A 16,589-nucleotide genomic window follows, 5' to 3' on the forward strand; every position below is an offset into this window, starting at 1 on the left:
CTAGATTCAGTGATATTTTAACAGGATAATTGCTTATGTATTCAGAAGCACTGTACATCCATCGCTGCAGACTACACAACGCTCACGCAGCAGAAGTGTACAAACCTTGGAAAAGATGTACCTCTCTCAAAGAGATGCTGAGCACTTCTGAAATCTGTCTACCTAAATGTTTAAACCTGTATTTAAAAGGTTGGCTTTTCAAATACTCCTAAAATACTGGCTCAAAGGTATAACTAACAAAAAACAGACCAGAGTGTGGTCACAGAGAGGCTAGTTTCCGCATATTTTTCAAATATGAGATCATTATAAATAATATTACTAAGGTATTAGTAAAAAAGTAAATAAAACATGTTCAGAAACTTGTTTTAAATGTTTCCAGGTTAAAAAAAAAAATGTTTTTTCCTAATACGAATGGATTGCAGACATCTCAAAATAAAACAGACCTTCAGCAAAAGCTCTCACCTCTATCTACAGTCTTGTCTGATTCACCAATATAATGTTTCAGAGTAGCAACCAAGACAGCCATTTCAGTCTTGGAGATCAGATTTCAAAAAGATGACGCCCTTGAGAACACATTCAACCACTTGTCTTGTATATGCTTACACACAGCTGGCCTAATCCTTTTCATGACTTCAGATGTGTCAATTACCCTTTCCTAAGTTAGAAAAGAGATCCTAGTCTCCTTATCCCAAAACCAAAACATACTATAAAATATTGTTTATACTATAAAATACTATAAACTATTTTCTACTATAAAATACTACACTACAAAATACTGTCTTCTATATCCTGAAAGTTTTCTTCACAGCTTTTTGCTGTGATAACATTTTCTTATGGGTAATTTGACATAGTTTGGCTGACATCAAATTTTCAAAACAGCACTAGATTTTCAGTAATTTCTCAGACAGCACAGCCAAGAAACAAACCCATACTGTTTTAAGGAATCCAATGCCACTAATTCACCCACTGAAAAGAACTAGTGTTCTAAAACGAAGGGTAAAAAGAATATTCTTGACTATTTAATGGTGTGCATCCTCTGCATAGTATCCTGAATTTGCTTCCTGTAACTGCCAACTTTAAAACAAAAACATTCTTTTAAAATGAGACACCAAAATAGTGACTGCAGTGCCAGGCAGAGGTTATGACCCAATGCCACCACGCAAACAGCATAAATATGTTATTGCTAACTGGCAGTGTCACAGAAGTCTAACCATTCACAATCCTTATCAAATGATCTTCAAAAACATTGCCTGGTCTTGCCCTGAAAAGCTTTTGTCCTGTCACTGACAACTACTTGGAAGCAGCATGAACATTTAACATTTGAAGAACAAGGTGAATACCTACTTAGTGCACTTACTCACAGCCATGCTACTGTACACATCTGTGCCCCAAACAAACCCTGCTCTTTTGGTATATTCAGGCATGCAGGATCTTTAAGCCCAGTGCAATCACTCCAGTGATAAGGCACAACCAAAGGGACATCTGTGATAACTACATCTCCCCTAGTGTATGTAGTTATGTTGCCCAGAGAAGCGGCTTATTTTCTACTGTGAGAAGGGCCATCAAAGCAGAAAAAGCTTTAATCATGCAAAACCTCAGATTTACACAACAATATCCCCAAAATACAGTTTAACCACAGAATATAACGCAGAAATCTCCTCCTTCTCTGCAACAAAAGGGGGCAAACAAGCTCAGTAATATACCTCTAGGTTGGCAGTAGCTACCAATGAATATAGTGTGTTCTAGAATCAAAAGTTAAGGATGGCAACACACTGCTTACAACTCTGGCAGAGACATATCTAGTTAAAAAAATATCTTTCCCTAAGGAAAAACTGACCAATGGCACAGTAACCTGAGATTAATATATATGATCCAGAAAAAGACTTCAGTAGTCTTCATCAAATATGAAACTTCCACCCACATATCCATATTTAACAAAATATACACTGAGAGCATAACACAGCAATGTAGTGCTGTGGATAAGGTTCTCAAGTGTTTACAAACTGATGACTCAAATTATAATTCATGTGGACATGTATATTAAGCATAGAATATTTTAAAATTACTTGCAAAAACCTCATTCCTCTGAAAAATTTCTTTAGGAAGAAATCCTCCATGATTATGTATTTTGTATGACTGTTTGACTTATGAGACCTGGAGTTCAGTTATGACTAGCACTGTGAAAGCAGCAGATCATCCTGATCTTGAAGAATTTATTATCTTGTTTTAAGAACAAGATCTGATTAACCGAAGAATGGGAATTTTATCAAGCAGTCCATATATACATACACACACAGAGGTCTATGCATGATTTAGTGCTGAAGAAAAACATTAACGGAAAAAAAACAGTTAAAAATAAGTACAGTTAGCATAACACCACAGGGACGCTTCACAAGACAACCATTTCTTTGGTCAGCTTTAGGAAAGAAATACTTTGTTATTTTTACAGGGTAGACTAACCCCATGAGATGAAGCAATGAATTTTATGCTCACGTGGCCAAAAGCAAGTAACACCAAGTGGCTTCTCACCTAAATGCCTGGTTGCAAGCATACAGAGGAAAAAAATGCTCTTTTAGCCTCAACCTCTCTTTCCTCTGAGGGTGCAAAGACAGCTTAGGCAAAACGCTTTGCTCTTAACATAGCACATACTGCAGCACAAGCTGTTCCACATCTCTGAGAAACTGGGACTGACGGAAAAGCCCCACCAGTTGAACTACCAGTTATAACGCTTCACTGCACAGACATCAAAACTACCATAAGTTTGTTCTGTATTCTAATGGAAAAATAAAAAAATCTTTGCGATTTTTTTTTTAAAGATGAACTGCTTTTTGATTTTACAATCTAACAGCAAAAGCTATATTATTTCCAAAGGTAATCTTTCACCTTTTAATTTTACTCTTTTGGTTAGTATATAAACTGCGTAACTTCTCAAGCATTAAATTCAGTAAATTCATATATGATAGTTGTACGTATCCATCTCCAAATAAGATTAACCTCTCTAACAATATAATGTAGAAATTAAAAAACTTACAGTGCGAGCACATTTCCAAAGGGTAGCTTGCCTCATTTCCCTGAAACACAAAAAAAGAATAAAGTTGCAATTATTCCCAAGTTAGCTTAGAGGAGCTATTTTAAGTTTCAGCACTGTAAAGATCTCGGGCAATACAAGTTACATGGTTATTTAAAAAAAATTTAAACCCAACCACCACAGACAGTGTTTTATTTGGACAGGTCTGTGTTACCAAAACATACAAATAAATATAAAACCATTGAGAGGTCTCCTTTGATGAGAATTCCCATGAAAATATCAGCAGTCCACACAATAAGAACTTCAAGCCCATATTCTAAACTCCCAAAAAAACCCTCACTACTTATATATTGTGCAAATGCTACTTTTCAAGTTAAAATAATATTTAATTTCAAGACTTCACATAATCTGCTTTACCATTTTATTTTATACACAGAAACAGACATGTCCTTACGAATTACCATGACAAACCTTCCCAATTAGCATAAGAAAATCACAGTGTATTTTCTCCTCAGAGCCACCTGCCCACTCCCCCCAAAAAGGATTCACACAGGAAGAATGATGCAAAAAAGTGGTTTACATGATCAGAAATTCAGACATAACAGCTTTACACTTAAATATTTTTGTAATGTACTATGTTAATATGTTCCTGTTTTGTAGCTGAATGGAAAGTTAAATTAAGATTTTTAAATCCTTGCTGCACTACAACACAGTCATAGAAAGAAAAATTAAAACTTTGAGTGTACAGCCACTTTGAACTTGCACATACAGAAATCCACAACTACTGCAACATGAACGCCAAAAGACACTAAAATTAAAAGTTGGTATTGTTTCCCAAATGCTTCCCTTTGATCCAGAGAAGATCAAAATACACACATGCTTAATATTTTTTCAGAATCAGTCAGCAAAGGAGTGACCAGATAACTGAAGAGATTCATAACCAAACATTTTCAAAAAGTTATTTTTAAGGGAGTGTTTTATACAAGAGAACAAAACATATTTAAGATGAGTCTAAGACACATTCTATTCAGCAGTGATTCTCTTAACGGTGTGGAGCGTAAGGGATTCCATAGCTGAGCACTTGCACAGAAAGACTCCTCAAAATTATACAAAATTGAACAGAAATACAGAGATTACTTGAAAGAAGAAAAAAAAAGGAAGAACTACATTTAGCCTGGAAGCATGCAACTGCATTTCCTAATAAGGACAGAAAGGGGCAGAACGAATGTCTCATGAATCTAAACATGTCTGAGAAGATGTGTTGTTGTGGAGGGGTTGTTTGCTTTTTTAACATCCAAAACACATACACTTTGCTTATCCCCCACAATCCACAAGCTCTCTTGCTTCTTTAAAAAAGTTAATACACTTGCTTTATAAGTAGAACAGCAAAAGATACAGCCTTAACTTCTTCCCTTCTTCCCCGATGTCTACTTATAGCAAGACATAGTAGCAGGATAGAAACGTAGACAACGGCCATCAGGTCCCTAAAAACCTCAAAAGCATGACTGAGATATTCTACGAAAGAAACTCATTCCACTGTGGCAAAGAAGCTAGGAGAACAGTGCCACATGGAAAACCTTGGAAAGAATCCAGTCAAAGTCTTATTAAAAACAGTGAAGACCACAACAGGAAGTAAAAGCCTACTGTATGTATATGAATATAAAAGGGTAGGGGATTTAAAATGGGGGAAAGCAGAATTTTGAAACAAGAAGAAACAGGAACCAGGGGATCCAGCTAGGCTGCTCAAGACACGAGGTCATGAAGAGGCAAGAAAAACACCAGACTGGAAGGCTGCAAATTAAAGGAGAAAGTTGAATTAAAACCAGTGCACTTATGCACATGCACACACAAATAAACAATCATAACTACATTTGAAGACTGTTCTGGGCACTTACATCCTTTTTCAGGTATTGGGAGAAAGTTAATTTCTAGTACAGGCTACTAAAATCAATCTGCCTAAAGAAGCATAAAATGCTTCTGAAAATTGAGCAGGAAAAATTAAAAACGGGAGTAACTTTTTTCATTTCGTGAACTAAGTGTAGTATTTATAAGGAGTCTTACTATGCGTCTAGATGCACATGCTAAGCCATAATCAAGTTATCTACATGAAGTAGCCTAAAAAAATATTTGGAGAGCAGAGAAAACAGTGAATAAACTTCAGCTTAGTTTTTCTGTGAAACAGTTACTGCTAAAAAGAAGTGTTAAGAATACTTACCTATCCAGGACTGGAACTTCGGTATCTACAAAAAATTAGAAAAATCTAGTAAGTGACAATGTAAAAGTTACATGATTATTCAATATTTACTACATAGTATTTAAATAAGGTATTTTAAAAAGTAGTTACCTGCTATTGATGTGCTGAGTGTTGATCTTCACAGCAGAATCCAAAATTCTACTAAGTTTTAAAAATATTTTGATTTTTTTTTTTTTTTTGTACCAATAAGTGTTCAAGCTCCTCATGCCAAGATTCCTGTTTGCACAGCTGTGACCTGAACAAACACAGAGGTGTTCCTCTATACCAAAGACTTGATCCTCAGACATGAAGATTAATGATTTGGTCTTGGGGGCAGGCATTTTTCATCGTATTCTGAACAGCAGTACAAAAAGGTCACTTATTTATCCCCAAATACAATCAGTAGGTGTACACGCTGTACAAGATGTAAGCCCTGAAACACAACTGCTAAATAGGTTGAATTTTTTCTTGCTGCTTAAGAATAGGTAGGTAGTTAAGATGAAGGTCTAGCTACATTAATGTGTTACGAAAAAAAGCAGGGAGGGAAGCACAGCTATGAGGCTTCATAAAGTATCAAATGAGCCCTTTAAGAAAAGGAAAAAAAATAGATTACCCATTGTCATCTGTACAGTTTTAATGTAAACAGTTACCACAGTTTAACACCAGGACTAGGTAGGATTCCAAAGAATGCTGGAAAATATAACTTTGTGATCGGATGTACTAACAGAAAATTTTACATCATAGTTATAAACCTTATTCAGCAGAAGAACACTGCATTGACTTTTTTTTATTTTATAAATTTTTAAAAAAATTATACTCATTTGTAAAGACAAAAGTCACTGTAAAATCTCCAAACAGCATCTGCCGTTTCACCTCGGATGCAGACTTAATTTATACAAATCAATGTGTAGAGTAACAAGGTTCTGATACAATTCTCTTAAGATTGTCAACTTAAAAAAACTCATTATAATACTAGTCTTTCCTGCCAGATACATATTTAGCATACCTCACATGAAGTGAGACTATCCTCTCATATACACCATATTAGCACATTTAGAAACAAGTGACACATGGTTTGTTGAAGAAATGCAGCTTGTACAGCATCAACACTCCACAACAGATTTACTTGTCACCTACGCCTAGTATAAAACATGCTTTCCTCAGCTGCATCTGGGTATCACTACCATACTGCTGGAGTTCAACTCTTCCCTCTCGAGTTACACAATGAGAACAAGCAGCTGGAATACTACAGATATTTTGAACAGCCTTATCCTTTTAGAATAGTTTTGGAATTTTTTTGAATGCATTTACATCCCTAGAAGTTAATTCCTGGTTAAACAGGAGCAAAATCATGGCTTATAGACAGAAATAACTATAGATCAGGGAACAGCCCAGAGTCTACTAACAGAAAGCTGACCAAGTTCTGAATACTGCAGAAATATCAGTTCACTAGAGATAAGTCAAAACACGTCACTAAAATATTTCAGAACTTCATATGACATGTAGTTTGTTCCTTTAAGAATAAAAATATTCTTTGCAATTTTATTCTCTACCAATTATTTTCCTTTTTCTCCTTTCAGCAACTGTGCCTCTTTACTGATTAAGGATAACCTATCAATGGACTTTAGCCTCATTTCTTCTGTAGGTTATCCATAAAAACGTGCTTCTTGATTTCTTTCTTTGGCAGTTACTTCAAATACTAATCGCTCTCTCTTCTTAAGATCAGTTTTGTACATACTCCTCCAAGGTAGGATAGTTAAGGGCAATTATCTTGACAAGTTTCCTCTTAGTGAAAGACATGAAGAGCTGCGGATAAAAAATAAAAAAGGAAATTCGCAATTAGCAAAATTAGCAACAGAAGCTAAATTCTTAGCTGAAGTTGTTTATACAAAACAGCTTGTACACAGTAAGATATCAGACTGCAGAACAGTTCTTCAGCATACATTAGTAAAATATACTTTCTAGACCTCTTTAATTCTATGTTACTTTTCTACATGATGTAAATCTTTTTGTAAAGAGTTCAGAGACTTAAATTATAGCGTCAGCCTTCAATTAGCTTTCTGCTTTTATAAAAGCAGAAAATGTGTTTAAATGCCAGCAAGCCACAACGTCAAGCTTCGGACTCATCTAAATTTAGTTCTTAAAAGGTGGTGTATGAGGGACTACAAATACAAATGACCTCCTGGGAGAGTTTAAAAGTTAGATTGTTTCAAAGCTTTTGATTTGTTTCCATAGCCAATGAACTAATTCAACAAGTGGCAAGAGCAAGAGTGGTCGCCCAAGATCTGTTTAGTACATGTACAGGAGTAGTTGTCAGAGATTTACTACGATTTCTGCAGCAACATGCAAAGAAGAGTAATAAGCTCATCCTTGTAACTGGCCTTAAACGTGCAAACTGCCTTGAGCTGCAGCTGTTACACCTATGCACCAAAGCTTCCCACAGAAAAGGAACATTACTAATGTTTCTGCATTCGTGTTTCTGATGTGTGGGCACCTTGTGGGGTGTTGTCACCATGCTGTATGTTGTGCTTCCTGCATTTGCTCCTGCACCTTCTACATTACGAATTATCTTTGTTATCACAAGAAAGAAACTACAGTGTGCAAGTGAAACTGTTAGCCAAGCCATGTCAGCTGGGGGTCAGGACTAGGGATTATCAAGATAATCAATTCTCCAGTTACACAAAAAGCTGTTTTCCATCACCTACTACCACAACTAGAAAAGAATGGGAGTATTAAGAAGAAATATGGCAGAGGCTGGCAGTCAGCATTTAAAGAGAGCCTACTCAGAAGACCCTCCTTCCTCTTCCACAAACACACAAAATGCTTCTCTATCTTTTCTCATGCTTCCCCATACCACCAAAATTAACAATTAATGAAAATTACCTGTTGCAGAGAATTCTTCCTCCTCCTCGTCCTCCTTTGAGCTCATTTTCCATGCACTGCCATTTTCACAAAGCTTTAACAATGAAGAACTGCCAGCTTGGTGAAGACAAGTTTGGAGTTTGGGGGTTTTTTCGTTGTTGTTTTTATTTTAATAGCCCTTGTTTAACAAGTTATTAGAGCTTTGGCTGTCATAGGTTGGCACTGTATGCTTCATCAACAACCACCAGGCAAGTTGGCAAACTAAAAAGGACGGTATTTGTTATCGAGGCTGCAGAAACTTTCGCGTGAATAGAACACGGCACACAGACAACATCCACAGTGGTTTAAATATTTGTTAAAATGAATTTTAGACGAAGCCCAGAGGCTTTAAGCCACTTAAATATTTGAATTTCTGAATTAACTGACGGTCAGAAAAATATGCAAAATGTCACCTACTGTAATTTGTACATTTCATATGCAACTTACTGGAGCAATTAAAGCCTAAAAGAAGTTTACCAGAGCACAGATGAAAAGACATGCCTAAAGTTTCTGTAGACACCACAACAAATACAGCTTAAAACAAGACAAACAGGAATAAGGTTTGACTGGGGAAAAAAAGCAGCAATAAACACACCTTCATCTACCCATTCAGAAACAGTGTGAATATACTTTGCCTTTTTTGGTTAAATCTAATTAGAAAAAAACAAAACACTCAAACTACCCAATACAGAGAAGTGACTTAGCCCAAGAGGAGCCCATGAATCAAGAAAAACATGCTACTGATTATCTTCCAGTATATTTAACAGGAGTATCTGTTTGTACACTACAAAAGGAAACTTGTAAAGGAGATGTCCTAGATAAGATTGCTAGGAAATTTGGCATTTGTGTTTGACTCGGAGTAATTAAGTCACCTTTTAGGCTTTTCATTGCAGCCACTAAAAGAAATCTACTTAAAACAAGACTGGACTTAATTTAAGAGCTGATAATAGTGAGGAAATTTAGAATTAAATTTAGAAATTAGCATGTAAAACAACTTGGTGACTTTTACATTGTTTTACGCAAAGCAGATACCAAGTATTTGCTTTCAATAAAAGTATTCCAGGCACAGAAAGTGCAACTCCCCCAAATACTAGCTTCTCAGAATTAGCAGCTCTCTAGCACAAGACTTCTGCTCAAATACTAAGAGGATAGATCTACCTCTGAGGTTCTTATGACCATACTAATGTTGAGCCGGATACTGTGATGCAGAAGAATTAAGTGAAGTCAAGAAATTACAGGGCATTAAATTAGAAGACACCTTGAAGTTCAAGCAACTTAAGAGCAGTGATAGTTTCACTGTTGACCCCAAATTCTCAGCCTAGTTTCTAAGATCATGACCCACAGAAGGAATTAAAGAAATACATAAAAATGCCCGACACCCGCCTCACATTCAGTAAGTTCCAAAATTAAGTATCTTCTAGTGGTACGCCATACTACACTGCCCAATCTGACATTATTTTTCCCCAGCCATCAACAAATCCATTCACTCTTCTGAGGGGCAGTCTAATTCCTTGCCCCTCTAATCCTGAAGCTAAAATAGTACGACAGCAGTTTAAGATGCAAGACTTACAAGCTGAATCCAACTCAGATGACAATTTACTGAACCTTCACAATTACACAATTTTCACAACCTCAGCTCTGCTTATGCCCCACTCATTTTTGTAACCAAAGCTGTGGAAGAGTCCCACCACATATTTCATAGTCATCATCTTGTCTACCTAGAAGTCCAATACAGCACCTGAAAGTTGGAAACAATCTCATTTCACCTCTGGCATTTGGACTGTCGAATCTGGGCACCTTGTTACCCTTTGGTGTGAACATTCCGTTGTCCACATGTGCAACAGAAGGAATTAAACAGGTCACAAACAAGCAAAGAATTCTTACAGGTTATCCAGAAAAGCAAGTGATTACAGAAAAAAAATAAGGAAAGAAAAGGCAAGGAAGAAAAACATAGAAGCTGCAGTAATGGTACCAGGTAAGCAGCACAGACCACAAGCGTGACAGTAAAGGACTCAGGCATTCAGTTGGTACTTAAGAGTTGTGATCTTCTGATCTTTGAGTAAAACTTCCCATTAAAACTGATAATTTTTATTATTAAAACTCCAAGCTAGAATTGTCATCATATATTGAATTCACAGAATGGCATGGGTCATGGAAGAAACACAGAACATGGTCTTTACCAAATAAATTTTGCAACGTTATGTTAGCAAAAGAATAAACAGTATTTTTATGGAAGAGTATCCACCATTTATTTCTTTAATTCTGTAGTCAATCAGAAACAAGGTGCATATTACCGCAATGGGTTATAGTTATTTTCTCCTGGACTTTGAACACAAGATACATATACAGAAGCAAACTATGAAATTTATGTAGACCTTCAATCTTGGTATTTAGTTAGTACTTCCTATGAGCTGTTTAGGAGTTTCCTAAGTATACAGAGACAAGAAATGGATTCAGCATCCACCAAGTTTTAGGATGCACCCTAAACATTAAGAAATCCCGCAAACTTGAACTTGCTTTAAAGTTATTCCAAGTGGTTTTGGGACATACTTGCTTTCCCAAGTATGACTGTTGGTCATTGGGAAAAACCCATAAAGCATGAGGAAAAAAGTTGCAGGAAGACTACTTATTCTGGTACAAGAGTTTATTTTATTTAGGGATTTCTCTAACTATTTTTAACTTCTCTGACTCAGCTACAACCCAATACTTGAAGCTTCTCATGTTGGAGACACTAAACCAGATGTGGCCCACAAAGAAATGAACGGAGAGAAACTGAAAATTGTTATCATCTAATTCTTGCACCTTAATGCATAAAATGTACACATTTTTCAACTCTAAATTTGCCAAGGGATTGCTAACGTGTTCTCCTCCACTTTTTATTCACATACACAAATATTATCCAAATTTCAGTTCTACAAGAGTTGAAAAAAAACTGAGAAGCATGTTTTTAATGGCCCAGATAATGCAATAACTGAAGTGTCAAATGCTTTAGAAGGTCTAATAATCTTTTCTCTTTAAAAAAATAATCTCAAAGAGCTAGAGAAAATGAAGGAGTTTCATGTGGGATTAAAAAAATCTTACAGTTCTATTTAGTTAACACTTTGTTGTCCAATTAATTTATGGTTTCCTTTGAGGAGGTGGAGACATTTTCCATTTTCTGGCAGCCAGAGTTGTCAAGAGGATACAACTATCTCACATGATACATCCACAACTCCTCAGCATCTCTCTTACAATTCCACCTAGCTGTTTAAGACCAATAACATAAGCCTACCAACATATGCTTCCTTCCACCTTCATCTTTGGTTACAGTCTCCATTCCGGGACTACAGCATAAACTGTGCTCTCTTCTGTACCTGCCAATGAGCGTAATCATCGTCCCTTGAAGCTATGGTAACTGTTTGCCCAACACTTTCGGTTACACTTCTTGGGAAGTTTACTAGAATTCCGATAAACTACCAAACTTGTATCAGCGCTCAGTTTTTATGTATGTTCTTAACTCAAAGGTGAAACTACAAAGGTAAATGGGACAGGACTTGCAGCTGCTGTTAATAGTCTAACTCAATATCTCACCTGAATGCTAATCAACAGCAAACATTAAGGAAGGCTACAAGCATTCTGTAGTCAAAAAAGGGCACTGCTAAAAAAAAAAACACAGCTTCTTTTAACTTACTTTTGGAAGGAGAAGATTCCAAGTTTTAAGTGTGTTATCCCTAAAGTAGCCTAAATTTGTTAATCTTGCCTCTAAAGAAAACGCTCTGTGACCTTCAGTACTGAAGGAACTCAAAAAAAGATTAATACCTAATTCTTGAACATGGCATTTAAATTGCAGACATCAGAGATAATGAACCAAGGCAAAGTGGATTGCCGGATTTGGGATTACAGTAGAGATCAGGTCAGGTTAAAGCTGTTACAGCATTCCGGCATTGTTGTTCTTTGCAAGTACGCAGAGTTAAGTGTTAAAATTCCCTTTGCCATGTTGAAAAAAGAAAAAGTCTTACTACAAAAACCTTATTTTAGATACATTTGTTCAATTTGTTCATAACAAAAGTAGTAATGATTCTTTAGAAGATTCTTCCCTCTCGGATGTACATCAGGTTGTATCACATCCCCCCTCAGGATGCAGGAGGCAAGAAAGACTGTACAAGTCTTAGGAAAAGCCTGCACTTTACCCCTTAGTCACCATCTAATCCAGTCATGGCTCTGCTCAAGCTCTGTCAGTCATTTTAAGGGAAGCCACTTGTCCTCTGGCTGGCACTTGGCCAGTCACTTCTGCTATGCTTTATTTAAATCCTCCACTGTCCATGGGTCTCCTCCAAAATGAGATATTAATGGCTTAAGGCCATCACAGTCAAGTAGCTATTCTAGGATACCACAGGGAAGCCCTATACCAATGAAGCAAGAAGCAAACCCAAAATTAGAGATAGCTACTGTTGCCAAAGCCTCTACCAGACAGGAAAACTAAAGAAAGCAAGAGTATAATTATAAGAGGGTTCAGCCTTTATCTTTAATATGCCCTTTTGCTTTATTAATATTAAAGGAAAGATAGAAATAAAACATATCTAGTCAAATAGAGTAAAACCACTCATTTTAAATTTTAATGTTTTGAATTCGAAGTGTTCAGGACCAAAAAGCAACCCGTAAAGTTATAGCAGGGATTATGAGATTTATATTCATGTACGTAAACACCACAGCATTTCCTATCTGAACTCCGTTACAATTGCAGAGCTTTCAGTGAAAATCTAAACTTGCATGGCCTCGAAGGTACAATAAAATGCTTGGTTTAATCACATACCTATACATACATACACACGCAACATTGCATTTACACTTACTCATCTGCAGATAAACTAAGTGTCTTCAAGACGAATTGTCACCTAAGACAGAATGAGACATAAGGACTCAGTAGAATCACCAAAGAAAACAGTTTGTTAAAACTGCTTAAGAAGAAAGCATGATCCATAGATGGAAAACTGTTTAACTGCAAAGTCCTTTTCCTGAATTTAGAGGAGAAAAGGAGCCACCAAGCCAAAGCATACAGTTAGCACTGACAGTATCATTCAATAGATACGTGTCTATGCCCAGAAGTTCTTACGTAAGTTTGATGTAGGCATAATAAAACCCTAGAAGATAACTGCGATTGCTTTAAACTTAATGTAACTCCATCGTTGCATTTGTAATGTGCGAATATTCAAGTTTTCTGCTCTATTTAACGACCTCCCTGACAGTTTGCAACATCAGGTGGAGTTAATTAACAGTGCTTGAGACAAACACAATGCAGTTTTTAAAACAAGGTGAGGCAGAGAAAAGATTGTGCCATATTTAGAAAACTAACAAATAAATCTTGTTACTTGAAGAAAAGCAAAACCTTGTACATACAAGAAACTACAAACTCTCATCCAAAATAACAAGATCTGTCGTTGCAAAAACTTGCATAAGCACTGCAATCTGCAAATAAACTTGAAAGAAAAAGAGTCACAGGAAAAAAAGTGTTAACTTTATGAGCTAAGGTACAATTCCCTGTGTGCTATTAGACAATTTCACTTCTGGCAGTTCCCAGCCACTAGTCTTAGAGGTAGCAACCCAGTCTACTTATGCAATCGCTATGGAGCTGGCATTTCTAAAGCTTGCATCACTCTTGAAAGTTCTCAGAACCCTGTAATTTTAACTGCATATAAATGAATAATGAACTCTTCAAAAGCCAAGAAAAGGAGTTTCCCAGAAAGACTCTGAAGCAACTCAACCTTCAGTAGGGGAACAATAAAGTTCTGTCACCACTAAATCAAAGTAAGTTCTGATGCAATTAAGAGTTCACATTAGAAAGTCTTTGGGGTGAGACAGGTTGGTCCTCCATTGCTTCTAGCGAAGTGACAAAAAATTTGCAAGACACTAATTGATTTGTTCCACTTATGTTAACATATTGGTTTCACCTACAAAACCTCTTAGCAGGTTTACTGCACAAGTCTCTTCACTGAAGTTTATTCAATTCCCTTAGCTAAAGAGCCCACAGCAGCCTTCTTTCCCAACTTTAAAGGTAACTGCAATAGTTTCCCCAACCAATCCACTCCATGACTGTGTTGTCACATTGACAAAGACCATGCTAGTGAAAACAAAAACAAGACCATGCTGTCCAACCAGAAAATTTGTAATCCAAGTACAAAACAATGCAGAAAATACAGAGAAGGCTGCAAGGCAACAGACATGTCAGTGACAAATTAAAAAAACCAAACCATAAACCTCTATGCATAACAAAAGCGGAGTTAAAGAGTTTTAGAGAGCATTTCAAATAAGGCCATTTTGTTTGTCAGCATATAGTGCAAAAGCTTATAATAAACAGTATGGGAGAAAGCAAAAAACATGACTGAAGATTATAACAAGCGACTAAGATGTCACGGGATTATCAGAGTTAAGGGTCAACATCTTAATAACAAAGAAATGACAATGAGTAGGGTGTCAAATAGGCCACAAATTCCTTCAAAATCAAAGACACCTTACACTTGAGGGGATACTAAAGGGAATAAAACCCAAAGCATATCATGTTGATCTTGTTCTTAGGGACAGTAATGGATATAAATTGGATATCAGCCATTTATAATCTTCTCTGATTTAATTATTTTTATTAATAAAAAGGTATGTTTTCCCTTTACTGGTGAATATGAACATAGAAAATCCAAGCAGCTGAAAACAGTAAATTGTGTACATGCCTGTGTGAAAGAACAACAACTTCAGATTTGGAAAAATAGAGTAACACATAGAACAAAGGAAATAAAACTTCATTCTCAACATTAAGCCAAAGTATGGAAGCATCAGGGAGAACCCAGAGGGACTGTGGACAAAGTCACACAGTTTTCACTACTAATTAACATACTATACTTAAGCTACTATTTAGCATCTTATAGCCTGTCAAATGAAGAAACACAAAACTACCCAAAAGAGTCAAAACACCCATTCTACAGGTAAAATATTTACTAGGCAATTAAAGCTCTCAGCTTCTCCCTTTCTCTGCAACTATTTGGAGACAAAAGAGTTTTTGTCTGGAGTACCTTCCCAGAAAACAGACAATGTTCAAAACTTTCACTCCAACACAAAGCAATAAAACAGTGGTCCATAAAAACTGAGAATTAATCACTGGCTGACCTACATAGAAATAGGAACAGACAGTTTCTTTACAAGAAGATATTAACTTGACCTAAAGCCATACTGAAATATAATTTGCTATATATAGATATACTCTCATGAGGCTGTTTTCAATTATGCCAATTTAATTCTCAGCACTTCCAGGTACTGTAAAACCAAAAAGAACTAGGGAGCTTCAAACAGCTCTCTAGAACAATCCCAGTAAAAACTCTGCCAAATTAATTGGTAGTTCAATACCTCCCCTCCAAAATCAACAGAAACAGTCAAAAAAGTTATATTCTCTATAATACTTCCAGTCAAGCTCTTTTGCCACTGTATTGACGAGGGGCGTAAAAGGTAGGCTTTTCTTTTTTCTGCATTGTTTTTTAAGCATACTTTACTATGTTGTGGAAATTGCTGTCACTTAAAGGTATAGTACTTGTTACCACACTTGCAAAGTTAAACTTTTTTTTGGAGTAATTTTCAAAAAGCTAAAGGCAAGTGTTATCAACATCTGTAGAATCAAACACTTTACCTCTTAAAAATATGATTTGTGACACTCTAGATACAAAAAAAGTGAGTAAAACTAAGGGTGGCTCAGTATTCTGAAGTTTCTGAACTTCCTGATTTTGCTTGTACCAAAACGATCAGATATAACACTAAAAGCCCTAACTCTACAGGCAGGAAGAAAACTGATAATCATTAGATCTGTTTCACACTACTACTCCTCAGCAACGCTGTGAGCATTAAAATGGAGTAATACCTCTCTTTGAAGAGAAATGGCTACAGGCCTGCTTGTGACTGATCAGAGATACCTCACACATGTTTCAGGCTGAGGCAAATATGAAAGATGAGAACCTAGCTGGAAATGAAATGGAGCATGTTATACTCTGACAGCAACCGACAAACATACAAATTAATGTATTGGTTCCCAAGGTATCTGGTATACCAAAGTTCCCTCGCTACAAATTGTTCACCAACTTGTGCAAGCAAAGAATGGATCGGTATCAGTTATAAAATAAGTTTAGAAAGCTTCATTTTTGTAGCGGGTTTAGATAGAGCAGATTCACTGTACTGCTGCAAGTGGTATTTGCAGAGGGGAAAGAAAATAGGGAAGATACATTGTAGAAATGAAGACACAAAGTGTAAAAGACTATACTACAGTTGAATATAATTCCCTATTCACAGAAATAGATTGGAAATAGTCAAGAACAATGTGACCAGCGGATCTTTCTCTACCAACTGATTATCCTAAGTTTTTAGATTTTAACACTGCATTCAAGTAATGAGTTAACTGCAAAGGTTAAGGCTTTG

General features: G+C 36.3%; 1 protein-coding gene across 3 annotated transcripts in view; it reads right to left on the reverse strand.

Annotated features, from left to right (window-relative positions):
- PPP3R1 (protein phosphatase 3 regulatory subunit B, alpha) overlaps positions 1-16,589 on the reverse strand; it is a 40,684-nt gene that overhangs the window by 13,972 nt on the left and 10,123 nt on the right. The window contains exons 1-3 of one of the 3 annotated variants that reach the window (XM_059828531.1): positions 5,373-5,402; positions 5,244-5,268; positions 3,032-3,071 (exon numbers count right to left, since the gene is read on the reverse strand). In XM_059828531.1, coding sequence (XP_059684514.1) covers positions 3,032-3,044 — 13 coding nt within the window. In that variant the 5' untranslated portion in view covers positions 3,045-3,071; positions 5,244-5,268; positions 5,373-5,402. Of the gene's footprint in view, positions 1-3,031; positions 3,072-5,243; positions 5,280-5,372; positions 5,403-16,589 lie in introns of those variants that run through there. The other 2 variants (XM_059828532.1, XM_059828530.1) reach the window with 2 other exon arrangements.

This window comes from Gavia stellata, chromosome 23 (assembly GCF_030936135.1).
Source record: "Gavia stellata isolate bGavSte3 chromosome 23, bGavSte3.hap2, whole genome shotgun sequence".
NCBI classification, from domain to species: domain Eukaryota; kingdom Metazoa; phylum Chordata; class Aves; order Gaviiformes; family Gaviidae; genus Gavia; species Gavia stellata.